Here is a 21444-nt window from a genome sequence, read left to right as displayed (position 1 = left end):
ATTCTGTTCACAATCTTTGGATTCAGAGCATTGTTTCAGAAGGGTACAGAATTGGTTTCAAGTTGAGACCTCCTGCAAAGAGATTTTTTCTTTCCCGTGTCCCAGTAAATCCAGTAAAAGCTCAAGCATTTCTGAAATGTGTTTCAGATCTAGAGTTGACTGGAGTAATTATGCCAGTTCCAGTTCCGGAACAGGGGATGGGGTTTTATTCAAATCTCTTCATTGTACCAAAGAAGGAGAATTCTTTCAGACCAGTTCTGGATCTAAAAATATTGAATCGTTATGTAAGGATACCAACGTTCAAGATGGTAACTGTAAGGACTATCTTACCTTTTGTTCAGCAAGGGAATTATATGTCCACAATAGATTTACAGGATGCATATCTGCATATTCCGATTCATCCAGATCATTATCAGTTCCTGAGATTCTCGTTTCTGGACAAGCATTACCAATTTGTGGCTCTGCCGTTTGGCCTAGCTACAGCTCCAAGAATTTTTACAAAGGTTCTCGGTGCCCTGCTGTCTGTAATCAGAGAACAGGGTATTGTGGTATTTCCTTATTTGGACGATATCTTGGTACTTGCTCAGTCTTTACATTTAGCAGAATCTCATACGAATCGACTTGTGTTGTTTCTTCAAGATCATGGTTGGAGGATCAATTTACCAAAAAGTTCTTTGATTTCTCAGACAAGGGTAACCTTTCTGGGTTTCCAGATGGATTCAGTGTCCATGACTCTGTCTTTAACAGACAAGAGACGTCTAAAGTTGATTGCAGCTTGTCGAAACCTTCAGTCACAATCATTCCCTTCGGTAGCCTTATGCATGGAAATTCTAGGTCTTATGACTGCTGCATCGGACGCGATCCCCTTTGCTCGTTTTCACATGCGACCTCTTCAGCTCTGTATGCTGAAGCAATGGTGCAAGGATTACACGAAGATATCTCAATTAATATCTTTAAAACCGATTGTTCGACACTCTCTAACATGGTGGACAGATCACCATCGTTTAATTCAGGGGGCTTCTTTTGTGCTTCCGACCTGGACTGTAATTTCAACAGATGCAAGTCTCACAGGTTGGGGAGCTGTGTGGGGATCTCTGACGGCACAAGGAGTTTGGGAATCTCAGGAGGTGAGATTACCGATCAATATTTTGGAACTCCGTGCAATTTTCAGAGCTCTTCAGTTTTGGCCTCTTCTGAAGAGAGAATCGTTCATTTGTTTTCAGACAGACAATGTCACAACTGTGGCATACATCAATAATCAAGGAGGGACTCACAGTCCTCTGGCTATGAAAGAAGTATCTCGAATTTTGGTTTGGGCGGAATCCAGCTCCTGTCTAATCTCTGCGGTTCATATCCCAGGTGTAGACAATTGGGAAGCGGATTATCTCAGTCGCCAAACGTTGCATCCGGGCGAATGGTCTCTTCACCCAGAGGTATTTCTTCAGATTGTTCAAATGTGGGAATTTCCAGAAATAGATCTGATGGCGTCCCATCTAAACAAGAAACTTCCCAGGTATCTGTCCAGATCCCGGGATCCTCAGGCGGAGGCAGTGGATGCATTATCACTTCCTTGGAAGTATCATCCTGCCTATATCTTTCCGCCTCTAGTTCTTCTTCCAAGAGTAATCTCCAAGATTCTGAAGGAATGCTCGTTTGTTCTGCTGGTAGCTCCGGCATGGCCTCACAGGTTTTGGTATGCGGATCTTGTCCGGATGGCCTCTTGCCAACCGTGGACTCTTCCGTTAAGACCAGACCTTCTGTCACAAGGTCCTTTTTTCCATCAGGATCTGAAATCCTTAAATTTAAAGGTATGGAGATTGAACGCTTGATTCTTGGTCAAAGAGGTTTCTCTGACTCTGTGATTAATACTATGTTACAGGCTCGTAAATCTGTGTCTCGAGAGATATATTATAGAGTCTGGAAGACTTATATTTCTTGGTGTCTTTCTCATCATTTTTCCTGGCATTCTTTTAGAATACCGAGAATTTTACAGTTTCTTCAGGATGGTTTAGATAAGGGTTTGTCCGCAAGTTCTTTGAAAGGACAAATATCTGCTCTTTCTGTTCTTTTTCACAGAAAGATTGCTATTCTTCCTGATATTCATTGTTTTGTACAAGCTTTGGTTCATATAAAACCTGTCATTAAGTCAATTTCTCCTCCTTGGAGTTTGAATTTGGTTCTGGGAGCTCTTCAAGCTCCTCCGTTTGAACCTATGCATTCATTGGACATTAAATTACTTTCTTGGAAAGTTTTGTTCCTTTTGGCCATCTCTTCTGCCAGAAGAGTTTCTGAATTATCTGCTCTTTCTTGTGAGTCTCCTTTTCTGATTTTTCATCAGGATAAGGCGGTGTTGCGAACTTCTTTTGAATTTTTACCTAAAGTTGTGAATTCCAACAACATTAGTAGAGAAATTGTGGTTCCTTCATTATGTCCTAATCCTAAGAATTCTAAGGAGAAATCGTTGCATTCTTTGGATGTTGTCAGAGCTTTGAAATATTATGTTGAAGCTACGAAATCTTTTCGTAAGACTTCTAGTCTATTTGTTATCTTTTCCGGTTCTAGAAAAGGCCAGAAAGCTTCTGCCATTTCTTTGGCATCTTGGTTGAAATCTTTAATTCATCTTGCCTATGTTGAGTCGGGTAAAACTCCGCCTCAGAGAATTACAGCTCATTCTACTAGGTCAGTTTCTTCTTCCTGGGCGTTTAGGAATGAAGCTTCGGTTGACCAGATCTGCAAAGCAGCAACTTGGTCCTCTTTGCATACTTTTACTAAATTCTACCATTTTGATGTATTTTCTTCTTCTGAAGCAGTTTTTGGTAGAAAAGTACTTCAGGCAGCGGTTTCAGTTTGAATCTTCTGCTTATGTTTTTTTGTTAAACTTTATTTTGGGTGTGGATTATTTTCAGCAGGAATTGGCTGTCTTTATTTTATCCCTCCCTCTCTAGTGACTCTTGTGTGGAAAGATCCACATCTTGGGTAGTCATTATCCCATACGTCACTAGCTCATGGACTCTTGCTAATTACATGAAAGAAAACATAATTTATGTAAGAACTTACCTGATAAATTCATTTCTTTCATATTAGCAAGAGTCCATGAGGCCCGCCCTTTTTTTGTGGTGGTTATGATTTTGTATAAAGCACAATTATTCCAATTCCTTATTTTATATGCTTTTGCACTTTTTTATCACCCCACTTCTTGGCTATTCGTTAAACTGAATTGTGGGTGTGGTGAGGGGTGTATTTATAGGCATTTTGAGGTTTGGGAAACTTTGCCCCTCCTGGTAGGAATGTATATCCCATACGTCACTAGCTCATGGACTCTTGCTAATATGAAAGAAATGAATTTATCAGGTAAGTTCTTACATAAATTATGTTTTTGTGTTGGGGAAGTCTCCCCTGATCACTTGTGATTTTAGAAATGAAGCTTCCTTTCAACAGATATATAAGGCAGCTACTTGGTCATATTAACATATCTTTACCAAATTTTGCCATTATGGCACATGGGTGCCTTTGGTAGGAAAGTTCTGCAGGCTGCAGTGGCCCTCTTTATTACCCCTACCCGCCTTAACAGTTTTTCCTGCACTTTTTCATGGTGATCTTATGGACTTCACAGCTTGGGTTAAAGGAACCAACGTGATGGCTTGTTAACTCTCACCATCTTATGAAATAAAGCAAAATTTATGGTTACCTGATTAATTTCTTTAATTTTTCTTTTGCCCATATCTATGACTAAGGAATCATGGTCAAGTGGCAGGAATGATTTAAAGCTTAGAGGTGTTTTGCCTCCTTCTGCAGGACTGGACTTGAAAGGGACATGAAACCCAACATTTTTCTTTGTGATGTTGAAAGAGCATGCAATTTTAAACAACTTTCTAATTCACTTCTATTATCTAATTTGCTTCATTTTCTTGCTATCCTTTGCTGAAAAGCATATCTAGATTGGTGGCTGCACATAGATGTTTCGTGTGATTGGCTCGAACATGTGCATTGCCATTTTCTTTTACAAGATATGACGAGTCCATGGATTTCATCCTTAGTTGTGGGATTTAACCTCCTGCTAGCAGGAAGTGGCAAAGAGCACCACAGCAGAGCTGTATATATAGCTCCTCCCTTCCCTCCAGCCCCAATCATTCTCTTTGCCTGTGTTAGTATCAGGAAGAGGTAAAGTTGAGGTGTTAGTTTAGATTCTTCAATCAAGAGATTTTTTTATTTTAAAATGGTGCCAGTGAGTACTATTTTTCTCAGGGAGAAATCAGGTGTCGATTTATATCCCTAAGAGGAGTGGAGACATTTTATTTTTCTGCCCTGATGTTGATGATCTTAGCAAACGTTATCTAAGATCCATACTGGTTCCCACAGAGCAGCTGAAGGTAATATGAAAAGGAAATCTTCAGTGTGGAGAATGGTGTCATGCTACAAACGGCATTGAGGTATGTTCAGTCCTTTTATTTTCTGGGGAGACTTGATACACCGGAACAGGCTGACATTATTACCTATCTGGAAAGGGGTAACAGTATGCACTGCAAACAAGAATGGTGTTCCTGGAAATCCCTTTATTGTACTATTTATTGTACTATTTAATAGTGGGTTTGAATTTGCTGTGGCTGATGCTGGGAGTAAGCGGTTCTGCAATCGTTAATTTTTATAACTGCCTGAAGGGGACTTTATCTCTGTGAGGTGTTATTGTGTGTTTACTAGAGGGGCACATGGCTTTTAATTTGGGATCGACATGTTGTTTTTTTTTTTTTTAAACCCATGCGGGTCTTGCTCGATTAGGAGTTATGCCCTTGGTGGGCGGGGCCTATTTTCGTGCGCTCAGCCGCACAGTGTGTTTTACGGATCAGTAGCAGATTCTGAGGCTCCGGTGGGGCCTAGCTCAGTTTCCTTGTCGAAGGGCCCAGAGAGGCTAAAGCCGTTGTTCAGTGTGATCTGGGGCAAGGTAGGCGCCGCAGCAGAGCTTTTCTCTTATTAATAAAACTTTAATATAGTTGTTATAATTTGATATATTTCACTTCCTATCATATGGGGCAATATTGTTAGCTATTTTGGTAACATTAGGACGTTTTTCTAAACATGTAAACGTTGTTTTTTGTGTTAGCAGAAAAATTGTTGCGCTTTTATTATTTAAAGGCGCAGTACACTTTTTTCCTTAAATTGTTTATTATACTATATATCAACTAAAGAACGATTGTTATAGCTCTGCTAGTTTGTTCAACATGTCTGAGCTTGATGAAACTACTTGCTCTATGTGTTTAGATGCCATTGTGGAACCCCCACTTACTTTTTGTCACTCATGTACTGAACGGGCCTTACAATGTAAAGAGCAAATTTTTTTTAAAGAGAGGGTGCCTAAGAATGATTCCCAGTCTAATGAGAATCAGGGTATGCCGCTAAATTCTCCCTACCCTTACAGAGGTCTTATCTAAACTGCCAGTGTTACAGGGCAAAAGTAGCAGGACAGAGGTCCATGAGAATGCTACGACCTCTGATGCTTTGGTAGCTATTTCCGATGTACCCTCACAGGGATCTGATTTGGGGGTCAGGGAACTTATATCTGAGGGGGAACTTTCCGATTCGGGAGGTGTGTTACCTCAGACTGATTCGGACGTCATGTCCTTTAGATTTAAGCTTGAACACCTCCGCCTATTACTTCGGGAGGTTTTAGCGACTCTGGATGACACTGATTCTATTGTGGTACCACCAGAGAAATTGTGTAAAATGGACAAATACTTAGAGGTACCTGCTTACACTGATGTTTTTTCGGTTCCTAAGAGAATTTCGGAGATTATTAAGAGGGAATGGGACAGACCGGGTATACCGTTCTCACCTTCTCCTAATTTTAAGAAAATGTAACCCTTCTTCTAAGAAGGAGCGTCTGTTGCATAACTTGGACGTGGTCCGTGCCCTGAAGTTTTACTTGCAGGCGACCAAGGATTTCCGTCAATCATCTTCATTATTCATTGTTTTTTTTCGGGAAAGCGTAGGGGTCAGAAAGCTGCGGCTACCTCTCTTTCTTTTTGGCTGAAGAGTATCATCCGTCTGGCATATGTGACTGCTGGACAGCAGCATCCTGAAAGAATTACGGCTCATTCTACTAGGGCTGTGGCTTCCTCATGGGCATTTAAAAACAATGCTTCTGTTGAACAGATTTGCAAGGCTGCAACTTGGTCGTCTCTTCACACTTTTTCCAAATTTGATACTTTTGCTTCTTCTGAGGCTGGTTTTGGGAGAAAGGTTCTTCAAGCAGTGGTGCCTTCCGTTTAGGTGCCTGTCTTGTCCCTCCCTTTCATCTGTGTCCTGTAGCTTTGGTATTGTATCCCACAAGTAAGGATGAAATCCGTGGACTCGTCATATCTTGTAAAAGAAAACTAAATTTATGCTTACCTGATAAATTTATTTATTTTACGATATGACGAGTCCACGGCTCACCCTGTCATTTCAAAGACAGGCATGTACTTATTTTTATTAAATTTCAGTCACCTCTGCACCTTTGGCTTTTCCTTTCTCTTCCTAACTTCGGTCGAATGACTGGAGGTGGAGGGAAGGGAGGAGCTATATATATAGCTCTGCTGTGGTGCTCTTTGCCACTTCCTGCTAGCAGGAGGTTAAATCCCACAAGTAAGGATGAAATCCGTGGACTCGTCATATCGTAAAAGAAATAAATTTATCAGGTAAGCATAAATTTCCTTTTTTCAACAAAGGATATCTAAAGAATAAAGCAAAATAGATAATAGAAGTACATTTTAATGTTGTTTAAAAGTGTGTTCTCTATCTGAATAATGAAAGAAAAGATTTGGATTTAATGTCCCTTAAAGGGCCATAATACCCAAATGTTTAAACACTTGAAAGTGATGCAGCATAGCTGTAAAAAGCTGACTAGAAAATATTACCTGAACATCTCTATGTAAAAAAGAAAGATATTTTACCTCAAAAGTTCCTCAGTAGCCACATCCCATTGTAAAGGATTTCTAAGCAGCATATTAGTATGTCTGTCCCGGGACAACTGAAAGGATGAGCGTCGTGCACTCTCATATTATTTCACCAATGAGGTAAAGGAAGCTTACTATGAAATCTCATGAGAGTTAAGTCAAATCTCATGAGATCACAGTAAGAGTTCATGACCTCAGCACTGCTGATGCTGATTGGCTGCTGTTCATTTCTTCATTTTTTAAATTTTTTTACCTGCAGCTGGGAGCAGCTGAGTATAACTTTTTACACAGAACTTACTCTGCTGAGCTGAGGAAATTGTGAGGTAAAATATCTTCCTTTTTTACATAGAGATGCTCAGGTGATATTTTCCTGTCAGCTTTTTACAGTTATACTGCATCAGTTTCAAGTGATTTAGCATATGAGTATTATGTCCCTTTAAATCCTACATGTGAGGGCTTGTTAACTCTCACCATCGTGGAAGAAATGAATTTATCAGGTAACCATAGATTTAGTTTTTTCTCTTGGTTACACTGCCCAGTCTTCAGGAAAGTTAATACCTACTGCAAACTTAAATATCATTACTAATTAATATACAGAGTAGCTAATACAGAGTTTTGTTTTGCCCCTTTAATAAATGTGAGTGGACAGATTATTTTCCATCAGTCTTGTAATAAACAGTTTGTTTGGTAAATGCGTTGATAGTAAAGTAAACCTATGCATGTGTGTATACATCTAAGTATAATTATAATTTGTCCTTTTTATTTCAAGGGATAATTACTATATTTCTTTCTCTAATAGATGAATGAATCTAATGCTTATGGGAACACACCCCTTCACGTGGCCTGCTACAACGGGCAAGATGTTGTTGTCAATGAGCTTATAGATTGTGGTGCTAATGTGAACCAAGTAAATGAGAGGGGATTCACTCCTTTACACTTTGCTGCAGCATCAACACACGGAGCACTTTGTTTGGAGCTTCTTGTCTGTAATGGAGCAGATGTCAACATTAAGGTTAGCATGTGAAATATATTATTTAATATGAAAAAAAAAATATTTAGCTTTGATTTTTTTTTTTTTTTAAGAAAATACAAAAATAAGATGCACTCTCTCAAAATCCTCAAGCTCTTTTCCCCCCAAACGATCCATCCTAGCATATACGAGTAGTACAGGGGCTCCACATGGCGAAGTACAGTTTGGCACGTATATGTTAGAGAAGAAAATAATAATATAATATTAACCCATCTATTAGTAATTGAGTTCAATGACTCCTGGGGGATATGTAGTAAGGCCTGTGAGGCTGATAATGTAAAGGAGTCGTCTAGAATCACCTTAAATAGTTGAGAAAGCTTGTCCCATGTAGGTTGTATCTTTGGACACTCCCACCACATGTGAAAATAGGTCCCTATCCCTTTACATCCCCGATAACATAATCTACTACCCTGTGTGGTGTAATGTGAGGATTTCAGTGGTGTAAGGTACCATCTATATGAGGTTTTTATTGAGTTTTCGGTAAGGTCTGCCCCTATTAATCTTCTCCTCATTGAGGAGAAAATCTGGCTCCAATCTTCTCTATCATAGGTTATAGCTAAATCTTGTTCCCATTTGTCATAAATTACCAACTTTGCTGAACTATTTGCTTCTTGAATGGCTAAGTATAAGCGTGTAATCATTTTTTTATTTCTACCGGGTGTCATTATCATTTGTTCCAGAGCAGTTTTTGGGCAGGCTGGGATGCTGCCTAGTCTATATGTATTTATAGCATGGGAAATTTGGAGATATAAAAACCAGTGCAATGTATTTGGGTGTATTTTATCTCTTAATTGTGTAAATGTCAACAACTTCCCATTGTCTAGGAAATCAGCTACCATATAGAGGCCTTTATTTCCCCACTTATCTATTTGTTTTTGAAATTCCTTTGGGAGTAGTGTACTTAGAGGTATTATAATAGTGTGTGGCGAGAGTAATTTCATTGTATGTGTTAGTGACCTCCACATAAGCTTAGAATCTTCTGTAATTTTTAGTTTAATTATCCTCTGGTCTTTTGGATCTGAGGGTTTCCATAATATATCTCCCGGAGTGCTTAGTCTTCCAATATCTGCTTCAATACCTGGCCATGTCATCCCCTGGCAATCTTTACATAAAAGAGCATTTTGTGCCAGTCTGGCAGCATGATAATAATCTCTAAGATTAGGGACTCCTACACCTCCCAATAGCTTGTGTTGTTTTAAAATATGAGCAGCTATTCTAGCTGTTTTATGTCCTCTTATAAATTTAATAATTTCAGATTGTAGTTCTTCAAGCTCTTTTATTGGGATTTTAATAGGTAAAGCTCTAAATAGATATAACAGTCTTGGTAGGACATTCAAAATATACTTTTTTTAAAGGGACACCAGAATTTTTATTGTTTTATAAAATAGATAATCCCTTTATTACCCATTCCCAAGTTTTGCATAACCAACACGGTTATATTAATATACTTTTTACCTCTGTTATTATCTTGTATCTAAGCATCTTCTAACAGCCCCCTTATCACATGACATTTTATTTATTATCTATTGACTTGCATTTTATCCAATTAGTGCAGTGTCTGACAGAAGCCACGGGCATGATCACAGTGTTATCTATATGGCTCACAGGGACTAGCACTCTCCTGTTGTGAAACACAAATAAAAAGCATGTGATAAGAGGCGGCCTTCAAGGGCTTAGACATTATTATATGAGCCTACCTAAGTTTAACTTTCAACTAAGAATACCAAGAGAACAAAGCACATTTAATGATAAAAGTAAATTGGAAGGTTGTTTAAAATTACATTCCATATCTGAATCATGAAAGTTTATTATTGGCTAGACTGTCCCTTTAATGGACCTTTAAGTTTTGACATTACTGTCCCTTTAAATATTTTACAACACATAGAATTTGTTTTATTTAAACTGTTTGTACAGTTGCTTCGATTATAATATTTAGAGTGAACTATAATTTTAATTTGTAATGCAAGCATAAATGAACTGAAAAACATTATTTAACTGTTGTTAATTTTTTTCATTTTTTTAGAGTAAAGATGGGAAAACCCCTCTTCATATGACTGCTATTCATGGCCGATTTTCCAGATCGCAAACAATTATACAGAATGGTAATGAATAGTGTATTTGTTTGGAGTGGTTAATCCAACCAGCATTTATTTATTTATATAAATTACAAAACCTAACATTTATGCTTTGTGAGATACAAATGTCTTTGTATGTATACTACACTTGTAGGCCAATCCCATAATTATGTATACTACACTTGTAGGCCAATCCCATAATCGTGCTTTACTGACATCCACTGCTAAACAAAGGGGATCCCTATTAATGCTTTAAGTTTAAATCCTGGACTCTAATTATTGGGACTTATCTTGGTTAACTTTTATATAGCAAATTTGAGGGGCCCCTTGCTATAATAACATGTATTTATGTTGCAAAATATTGATTCACTGTATCTGCTTTTCTTCTTAAAATGTGGAGAGTCCACAGCTGCATTCATTACTTTTGGGAAATAAAGAACCTGGCCACCAGGAGGAGGCAAATACACCCTAGCCTAAGGCTTAAATACCTCCCCCACTTCCTTCGTCCCCCAGTCATTCTTTGCTTTTCGTCACAGGAGGTTGGCAGAGAAGTGTCAGAAGGTTTACGGAGTAGTCTCTTATGGAGGGTAGTACTATTCGAAATGGGACTGGAGTTTTAAGTAGTCCTGTCAGCCTCCCAATGAGAGCATGGATGAAAGTTAGTCTGTAGATGCAGTGAGTGTCTTTCTGTGAAACCATCCAGACTCATATTAACAGCTCAATAAGCAATCAGCGTTGACGAGTTTCGCTGCCTGCTTTCTTCACTCAAGTCCATGTCAGAAGCAACGCTACTATCTGTCAAACTTGAAGGACTGTGTTACTGTTCCACGGCATAGATTCCGGCAAGATCGTTTCATTTTACTTTCGTTGTGGATGTAATGTAAATTATAGAAGACAGGGTCTCAGTTGAACTCCTTTATCTTTATGGAATCAAGGGTTAATATCTCCTGATGGGGGTTATTGAGCAGTGGGGGGACTTTAATCAAGTTTGTTATGTGATTCTGTCTGCTTATGTGTAGAAATGTTGGGGCTAATGGCTATTACGGAACGTACCATTTTTTAGAGCTAAGCAGTTCTTGTGGACTGGCCCGCTTTTCTTTGGCCTACATGGCGCACCTTGTGACCGGGCGTGGTCATGTTTTCATTCTCCATTTCTGTATCGTGACCGAGTGGCGGTGGAGAGGACCTGTTTCTCTAATTGTCTGGGTCATATAGGAGGTGGTGAGTGCCCCAGCCTTTAGGGGTGTGAGGTGCCAGTTATTTTTGTCCAAATTTGTTTGGTCAAGTTATGGAGGATTCTGATTTTTCTGAGGCGAATTTCTCTGATTTAGATTCTATTTCCTGCTTAGATTGTATGGAGGCCCGGGTAATCCAGCCCAATCATTTATGTTCCGTATGCCGGGGAGAGATTGGAGTCCGTTGAGCCACCTTTCTCTGAGGATTCTGTGTCCCGTGAGGCACGTTCCCTGGAATTTTCTGTTCCTACACAAGCAGTTGTCCCAAATTCTGTTACCCCTTCTCCGGAAGGAGGTTTCTTTCCACCAGAAGTTTCTGCTCAGTTGCGCATGGCCATATTAGTGGAGTTGGCGCATTTAGAGCTTCTTGAGGGCAGGCGAAGTGCTTATCCGTGTCTTCTTTATCTGACAGGTCTTTCCTCTGGGGGAGTGGTTTCCTCTGATGCTTCAGGGGGACAGCCGGCAGGATCGGGGCCTTCAGATGCCCCGCCGGAGATAAGTTTTGCCTTTAGAGTCAGTTTAATGTGCCTGTGTGTATTGCTGCGGCAGGTACTGGAGGCTTGGGAGGATTTTAGTCTTAATTTGCCTCCTTATCCTCAGTCTTCTGATTCTGATGGCGAACAGCGCTAGACGAGGGGAGGGATGTGGATCATACTCCTGTCTGTCTTTTTTGCTTTTGTTTCTAATCCCGGTCTGAGCTCTTGTCCCTGACAGACTAGCCCTGTCAGTGTTTCTTTTTCATTCTTGGCGTTCACCTGTGGGTGCGGCCTACTTCTTTTGATCCGATTAGGATATGTTTTCTTTGCAGAGCTCGAGACTATTGTAGACCTTTCCTTTCGGAAACTTTTTTTTCTTGTGGTTTTCTGGTGGCGATGGTTGTTACTTCCGGTGGAAGTCACAAAAAAAAATAGAGAGAACGTTAAGAGACAAAGTTTAAGCATCAGAGCTTATTTGTTTGTCATTGTCTGTTTTTGTTTAGTCTAGCCCTTCTATGGTTTAGAACTTTTAGTTAGCCTTCTAACAGTTCAGTTGTACCCTGGTCAGCAGGCTGGTCCTGGTTGGGTACTAGTTAATTCTGTTCTTTTGGGGTTATATCAGACATTTTGTATCCTTGAAAACAGGCTGTTCCTGTTTGGGTACTAAGTTTTCTTACCTCTTGTTACGAGGTTGTTTTTCTTGTTTCTAGAAGTTATAGGAGGCCCTTCTATCCTAGATATCAGGCTGGTCCTATTTCGTCATGTTTTTGTCCCTGCATAGCTTACGTGGTTTGCTGGGATTACGAATTCTGCTATGGCAGTAGATTTGTAGTTCCTGAGGTTCAGGAGCTAGACTCCTTCCGAGGGGGAGGATCAGATGACTGCTTGGAGATCTCCAGTACCTGGTGTAGGGGGCGATTATTCCCACCTATTGGTACTCCTTGTGGATTGGATTGTCCGAGTTTCAGATCTCTTTGCCAGTGTTTCTCTCCTCTTTTTGAGGATTACTATACTTTTCGCTTCTCCTTGCCTTTTGGTTTTTTGGTCATCTGGTTGCGGAAACTCGGTTCTTAGGGACCGTTTTTTTGTCCTTGCAGTATCCCCTTTTTGATACTATATATTTGGGGATATGGGGGATTGTTATGCAGTCTCTCTTGCCATCAACAGTTAGGAGTTTTTAGAATGCTCGTTCATTCGTTAATTCCTTGAGCTGTAGGATTTATCCAGACTGGATCTTTAGAGACTGGCTTATTCTCTCAATCATGGAGTTCTGATCTCTTTTGGGTCCTTCCTTGTTCTTCGGACTTTGTGGGTGTTGTCTTAGAGGCCTTTTTGGGGCTAAGTTGGCAGCCACTGGGATACATCTTCCCCATTCACACCTGAGACCTTGTAACACTAACGAGTCAAATGACACCGGGGAGGGAAAATGGCTAATTGGGCCCAATTTGGACATTTCCACTTAGGGGTGTACTCACTTTTGTTGCCAACGATTTAGATATTAATGGCTATGTGTTATTTTGAGGGGACAGCAAATTTACACTGTTATACAGGCTGTACACTCACTACTTTACATTGTAGCAAAGTGTCATTTCTTCAGTGATGTCACATGAAAAGATATAATAAAATTTTTACAAAAATGTGAGGGGTGTACTCACTTTTGTGAGATACTATATATATATATATATATATATATATATATATATATATATATATATATATATATATATATATATATATATATATATATATATATGCAAAATGAATTAAATGCGCACACAGCAAAATAAAAGGTATGATTAAAATATCTAATAAAAAATGAGAATAAACAAATAGATACTTAAAGTCACTGATTATAGAGTCTTTAAGGCTGGATATTAGGGAGGAGACCTGCGGCTTCCTGAGATGTACAGGTGGAGTACATCAAAAATAAATCTGGAATAAAAAGAGGAAGCGCACAAAGATACTCCTCATAGTGCGTATCTTTAATAGTATCAATGTACAAATAAAGTATATAAAAAATATCCAACCCTGTAGTGTGCCTAGTTACAGAATAAACACTCAACAATAAACCATATGAGGTATGTCAGCGTTTTTGGTAGAGTCTCTTCAACTAACAAAATATCACTGTTCCTGTTCAGGCGATCCGCGCTGTATCAATGTATTCCGTGATTCGCATTGGGATAACAGTCCTTTGTGCAGGTTATTCTCATATAAGCGAGTGTTATTCCGGAAAGCTTTCAATTTTCCTCAAGCATGACAGTGAAAGCAAGCAAGGATCTTACCACACAGAGTGAAACAAACAGGCAGCGTTCAGTAGCGTGAAGTGGGCATGGCCTTACAAGTTTCTTGGATTTCTCAGTTTCGTCTGAGGCTTCTGTCCGCCCACCTCTAAATACTCTATAAATAGTAGACAGTGCTCTTGCAACGCCCAAAATCTCACGTCACTGAATCATAACCAACACATGTAACAAGTACACAGTGATTTTGCAACAATTGTTAAAATAGTTTAAAAAATGTCTAAGCTATTTTAAGTTAAAATTAAATGGCAATAAAATAAAGTGTGTGTGTGTGTATATATATATATATATATATATATATATATATATATATATATCTCCATATAGTAGCAATGCACTCAGTCATTACTTAAAGGGACAGTTTACTCAAAATAATTTCTCCACTTTAATTTGTTCCCAATGATCCACTTTACCTGCTGGAGTGTATTAAAGTATTTCCTTTACCCTTATATTGGCCTTTAAAATAGTTGATTTAGCCTTTGGTATCCAACCCTATTCTGAAAGTTTCTGGCCTTAGGTCCAAGCTATAGATAAGCTGTGTAAACACAGCCAGCAGAAGAAATTACATTCCCGGTGGGGTATAAAGAGATACGGTAATAAAATGTTAATTTTCCATTTTTCTCTACGAGTATTGGTCTTTGGTTTATGGACAGATATAAGATAAAGAAGCAGGTATATGTACACAATGTGATAAAGTAATGAGATCTGATTATACCTATAAACTCAACCCATTTTATTAGGTTGTGACTTCAAAACACAAAACCAGCTAATTCATATACACAAACCTTAAAAAGCTAATTCTCATACATTTTATAATCTGCAGCTGGTAAAAAAGTAATTGGAAACACATTAAGGGAAAACAGTTTTACAGTATACTGTGCCTTTAAATAATTTGCCTGGGTGACAAATCTGAAAGGTATGTGTACAACAGTAAATAAATTGTTTGAGGGCACTCGCAGGTACTTTTTCCATTAAAAAGATTTTTCAAACAGTTGTACGTCAAGAAATTTTCACTTCAGTTAAAGGGACAGTCTACACCAGAATTGCTATTGTTTAAAAAGATGGATAATCCCTTTATTACCCATTCCCCAATTTTGCATAACCAACACAGTTATATTAATATACTTTTTCTTCTGTTATGTGTGATCAGTCCACGGGTCATCATTACTTCTGGGATATTATCTGCTCCCCTACAGGAAGTGCAAGAGGATTCACCCAGCAGAGTTGCTACATAGCTCCTCCCCTCTACGTCACCTCCAGTCATTCTCTTGCACCCAAAGACTAGATAGGAGGTGTGAGAGGACTATAGTGATTATACTTAGTTTTTAGAACTTCAATCAAAAGTTTGTTATTTTACAATAGCACCGGAGCGTGTTATTACCTCTCTGGCAGAGTTTGAAGAAGAATCTACCAGAGTTTTTCTTATGATTTTAACCGGAGTAGTTAAGATCATATTGCTGTTTCTCGGCCATCTGAGGGAGGTAAAAACTTCAGATCAGGGGACAGCGGGCAGTTGAATCTGCATTGAGGTATGTAGCAGTTTTTATTTTCTGAATGGAATTGATGAAAAAATCCTGCCATACCGTTATAATGAACATGTATGTATACTCTACACTTTAGTATTCTGGGGATGGTATTTCACCGGAATTACTCTGTAAAAATACATTAAACCTTTTAATAGGTATTTTTCATGTTAAACGTTTTTGCTGGAATGTAGAATCGTTTGCATTAATGAGGTACTGAGTGAATAAATATTTGGGCATTATTTTTCCACTTGGCAGTTTGCTTGTTTAATTATGACAGTTTCGTTTCTCTCTCACTGCTGTGTGTGAGAGGGAGGGGCCGTTTTTGGCGCTCTTTGCTACGCATCAAAAATTTCCAGTCAGTTACTCTTGTATTTTCTGCATGATCCGGTTCATCTCTAACAGAACTCAGGGGTCTTCAAACTTCTTTGAAGGGAGGTAGATTCTCTCAGCAGAGCTGTGAGACTTATATAGTGACTGTGATTTAAAACGTTGCTCTGTAATTTTTATGTTTAAAATTTAATTAGTGTTATTTTACTAATGGGAACAAACCTTTGCTAAAAAGTTGTGTTGTTTTTAAAGAGTGATGCTATAACTGTTTTTCAGTTCATTATATTCAACTGTCATTTAATCGTTTAGTGCTTCTTGAGGCACAGTACGTTTTTGTTAAATAAGATTGTAACCGAGTTGCATGTTTATTGCTAGTGTGTTAAACATGTCTGATTCAGAGGAAGATACCTGTGTCATTTGTTCCAATGCCAAGGTGGAGCCCAATAGAAATTTATGTACTAACTGTATTGATGCTACTTTAAATAAAAGCCAATCTGTACAAATTGAACAAATTTCACCAAACAGCGAGGGGAGAGTTATGCCGACTAACTCGCCTCACGTGTCAGTACCTGCATCTCCCGCCCGGGAGGTGCGTGATATTATGGCGCCTAGTACATCTGGGCAGCCATTACAGATAACATTACAAGATATGGCTACTGTTATGACTGAAGTTTTGGCTAAATTACCAGAACTAAGAGGCAAGCGTGATCACTCTGGGGTGAGAACAGAGTGCGCTGATAATTCTAGGGCCATGTCTGATACTGCGTCACAGCTTGCAGAGCATGAGGACGGAGAGCTTCATTCTGTAGGTGACGGTTCTGATCCAAGCAGATTGGATTCAGATATTTCAAATTTTAAATTTAAATTGGAAAACCTCCGTGTATTACTAGGGGAGGTCTTAGCGGCTCTTAACGATTGTAGCACTGTTGCAATACCAGAGAAAATGTGTAGGTTGGATAAATACTTTGCGGTACCGGCGAGTACTGACGTTTTTCCTATACCTAAGAGATTAACTGAAATTGTTACTAAGGAGTGGGATAGACCCGGTGTGCCGTTCTCACCCCCTCCAATATTTAGAAAGATGTTTCCAATAGACGCCACCACACGGGACTTATGGCAAACGGTCCCTAAGGTGGAGGGAGCAGTTTCTACTTTAGCTAAGCGCACCACTATCCCGGTGGAGGATAGCTGTGCTTTTTCAGATCCTATGGATAAAAAATTAGAGGGTTACCTTAAGAAAATGTTTGTTCAACAAGGTTTTATATTGCAACCCCTTGCATGCATCGCGCCGATTACGGCTGCGGCAGCATTTTGGATTGAGTCTCTGGAAGAGAACCTTAGTTCAGCTACGCTGGACGACATTACGGACAGGCTTAGAGTCCTTAAACTAGCTAATTCATTCATTTCGGAGGCCGTAGTACATTTAACCAAACTTACGGCTAAGAATTCAGGATTCGCCATTCAGGCACGTAGGGCGCTGTGGCTAAAATCCTGGTCGGCTGATGTAACTTCTAAGTCCAAATTACTTAATATACCTTTCAAGGGGCAAACTTTATTTGGGCCCGGTTTGAAAGAAATTATTGCTGACATTACAGGAGGTAAGGGCCACGCTCTACCTCAAGACAAAGCCAAAGCTAAGGCTAGACAGTCTAATTTTCGTCCCTTTCGGAATTTCAAAACAGGAACAGCATCAACTTCCACTGCACCAAAACAGGAAGGAGCTGTTGCTCGTTACAGACAAGGCTGGAAACCTAACCAGTCCTGGAATAAGGGCAAGCAGGCCAGGAAACCTGCTGCTGCCCCTAAGACAGCATGAACCGAGGGCCCCCGATCCGGAACCGGATCTAGTGGGGGGCAGACTCTCTCTCTTCGCCCAGGCTTGGGCAAGAGATGTCCAGGATCCCTGGGCGCTAGAGATCATATCTCAGGGATACCTTCTAGACTTCAAATTATCTCCCCCAAGAGGGAGATTTCATCTGTCAAGGTTGTCAACAAACCAAATAAAGAAAGACGCGTTTCTACGCTGTGTACAAGATCTATTATTAATGGGAGTGATCCATCCGGTTCCGCGGTCGGAACAAGGACAAGGGTTTTACTCAAACCTGTTTGTGGTTCCCAAAAAAGAGGGAACTTTCAGGCCAATCTTGGATTTAAAGATCCTAAACAAATTCCTAAGAGTTCCATCGTTCAAAATGGAAACTATTCGGACAATCTTACCCATGATCCAAAAGGGTCAGTACATGACCACAGTGGATTTAAAGGATGCTTACCTTCACATACCGATTCACAAAGATCATTACCGGTATCTAAGGTTTGCCTTCTTAAACAGGCATTACCAGTTTGTAGCCCTTCCATTCGGATTGGCTACGGCTCCAAGAATATTCACAAAGGTTCTGGGTGCCCTTCTGGCGGTACTAAGACCGCGAGGAATTTCGGTAGCTCCGTACCTAGACGACATTCTGATACAAGCTTCAAGCTTTCAAACTGCCAAGTCTCATACAGAGTTAGTTCTGGCATTTCTAAGGTCGCATGGATGGAAAGTGAACGAAAAGAAGAGTTCTCTCTTTCCTCTCACAAGAGTTCCATTCTTGGGGACTCTTATAGATTCTGTAGAAATGAAGATTTATCTGACAGAAGACAGATTAACAAAGCTTCTAAATGCATGCCGTGTCCTTCATTCCATTCAACTCCCGTCAGTAGCTCAATGCATGGAGGTGATCGGCTTAATGGTAGCAGCAATGGACATAGTTCCCTTTGCACGCCTACATCTCAGACCGCTGCAATTGTGCATGCTGAGTCAGTGGAATGGGGATTACTCAGATTTGTCCCCCACTCTGAATCTGGATCAAGAGACCAGAAACTCTCTTCTATGGTGGCTTTCTCGGCCACATCTGTCCAGGGGGATGCCATTCAGCAGGCCGGACTGGACAATTGTAACAACAGACGCCAGCCTACTAGGTTGGGGCGCTGTCTGGAATTCTCTGAAGGCTCAGGGACAATGGAGTCAGGAGGAAAGTCTCCTGCCAATAAACATTCTGGAATTGAGAGCAGTTCTCAATGCCCTTCTAGCTTGGCCCCAGTTAAAAACTCGGGGGTTCATCAGGTTTCAGTCGGACAACATCACGACTGTAGCTTACATCAACCATCAGGGAGGGACAAGAAGCTCCCTAGCAATGATGGAAGTATCAAAGATATTTCGCTGGGCAGAGTCTCACTCTTGCCACCTGTCGGCAATCCACATCCCGGGAGTGGAGAACTGGGAGGCGGATTTCTTGAGTCGCCAGACTTTTCATCCGGGGGAGTGGGAACTTCATCCGGAGGTCTTTGCCCAAATACTTCGACGTTGGGGCAAACCAGATATAGATCTCATGGCGTCTCGCCAGAACGCCAAACTTCCTCGCTACGGATCCAGATCCAGGGATCCGGGAGCGGTTCTGATAGATGCTTTGACAGCACCTTGGAACTTCAGGATGGCTTATGTGTTTCCACCCTTCCCGCTGCTTCCTCGATTGATTGCCAAAATCAAACAGGAGAGAGCATCAGTGATTCTAATAGCACCTGCATGGCCACGCAGGACTTGGTATGCAGATCTAGTGGACATGTCATCCTGTCCGCCTTGGTCTCTACCTCTAAGACAGGACCTTCTGATACAGGGTCCATTCAAACATCAAAATCTAACTTCTCTGAAGCTGACTGCTTGGAAATTGAACGCTTGATTTTATCAAAACGTGGTTTTTCTGAGTCGGTTATTGATACCCTGATACAGGCTAGGAAGCCTGTTACTAGAAAGATTTACCATAAAATATGGCGTAAATACCTATACTGGTGTGAATCCAAAGATTACTCCTGGAGTAAGGTTAGGATTCCTAGGATATTGTCCTTTCTACAAGAAGGTTTAGAAAAGGGTTTATCGGCTAGCTCATTAAAGGGACAGATCTCAGCTCTGTCCATCTTGTTACACAAGCGTCTGTCAGAAAATCCAGACGTCCAGGCTTTTTGTCAGGCTTTAGCTAGGATCAAGCCTGTGTTTAAATCTGTTGCTCCACCATGGAGTTTAAACTTAGTTCTTAACGTTTTACAGGGTGTTCCGTTCGAACCCCTTCATTCCATTGATATAAAATTGTTATCTTGGAAAGTTCTATTTTTAATGGCTATTTCCTCGGCTCGAAGAGTCTCTGAATTATCAGCCTTACATTGTGATTCCCCTTATCTGATCTTTCACTCAGACAAGGTAGTTCTGCGTACTAAACCTGGGTTCTTACCTAAGGTAGTCACTAACAGGAATATCAATCAAGAGATTGTTGTTCCATCCTTGTGTCCAAATCCTTCTTCAAAGAAGGAACGTCTTCTACACAATCTGGATGTAGTTCGTGCCCTCAAGTTCTACTTGCAGGCAACTAAGGATTTTCGACAAACGTCTTCCCTGTTTGTCGTGTACTCTGGTCAGAGGAGAGGTCATAAGGCTTCGGCTACCTCTCTCTCCTTCTGGCTTCGTAGCATAATTCGTTTAGCCTATGAGACTGCTGGACAGCAGCCTCCTGAAAGAATTACAGCTCATTCTACTAGAGCTGTGGCTTCCACTTGGGCCTTTAAGAATGAGGCCTCTGTTGAACAGATTTGCAAGGCTGCAACTTGGTCTTCGCTTCATACTTTTTCCAAATTTTACAAATTTGACACTTTTGCTTCTTCGGAGGCTATTTTTGGGAGAAAGGTTCTTCAGGCAGTGGTTCCTTCTGTATAATGAGCCTGCCTATCCCTCCCGTCATCCGTGTACTTTTGCTTTGGTATTGGTATCCCAGAAGTAATGATGACCCGTGGACTGATCACACATAACAGAAGAAAACATAATTTATGCTTACCTGATAAATTCATTTCTTCTGTTGTGTGATCAGTCCACGGCCCGCCCTGTTTTTTAAGGCAGGTAAATATTTTTTTTTTAAATTATAATCCAGTCACCACTACACCCTTGGCTTCTCCTTTCTCGTTGGTCTTTGGTCGAATGACTGGAGGTGACGTAGAGGGGAGGAGCTATGTAGCAACTCTGCTGGGTGAATCCTCTTGCACTTCCTGTAGGGGAGCAGATAATATCCCAGAAGTAATGATGACCCGTGGACTGATCACACAACAGAAGAAATGAATTTATCAGGTAAGCATAAATTATGTTTTTACCTCTGTGATTACCTTGTATCTAAGCCTCTGCAGACTGCCCCCTTATCTTAGTGCTTTTGACAGGCATGCAGTTTAGCCATTCAGTGCAGACTCCTAAATAACTACATGGGAGTGAGCATATTGTTATCTATATGACACACATGAACTAGTACTGTCTAACTGTGAAAAACTTTCAAAATGCTCAGAGCTAAGAGGCGGTTTTCAACGGTTTAGAAATCAGTTTGAGCCTACCTAGGTTTAGCTTTTGAAAAACACCCCCAAGGGAACAAAGCAAATTTAGTGATAAAAGTCAATTGGAAAGTTGTTTAAATTTTCATGCCCTATCTGAATCATGAAAGTTTAATTTTGACTAGACTGTCCCTTTAAATCTTTTTAAAGAC

At 40.2% G+C, this 21444-nt stretch overlaps 1 protein-coding gene across 3 annotated transcripts in view; it reads left to right on the top strand.

Moving 5' to 3' along the window:
* The window catches only part of ANKRD28 (ankyrin repeat domain 28), a 1012368-nt gene that overhangs the window by 499035 nt on the left and 491889 nt on the right, over positions 1 to 21444 (top strand). For all 3 annotated transcript variants that reach the window (XM_053714205.1, XM_053714203.1, XM_053714204.1), the window contains exons 8-9: positions 7729 to 7941; positions 9983 to 10061. In XM_053714205.1, coding sequence (XP_053570180.1) covers positions 7729 to 7941; positions 9983 to 10061 — 292 coding nt within the window. The remainder of the gene's footprint in view (positions 1 to 7728; positions 7942 to 9982; positions 10062 to 21444) is intronic.

The sequence above is a fragment of the Bombina bombina genome, chromosome 5 (assembly GCF_027579735.1).
Source record: "Bombina bombina isolate aBomBom1 chromosome 5, aBomBom1.pri, whole genome shotgun sequence".
NCBI lineage: Eukaryota > Metazoa > Chordata > Amphibia > Anura > Bombinatoridae > Bombina > Bombina bombina.
This window is presented reverse-complemented; position numbering and strand designations above follow the sequence as displayed.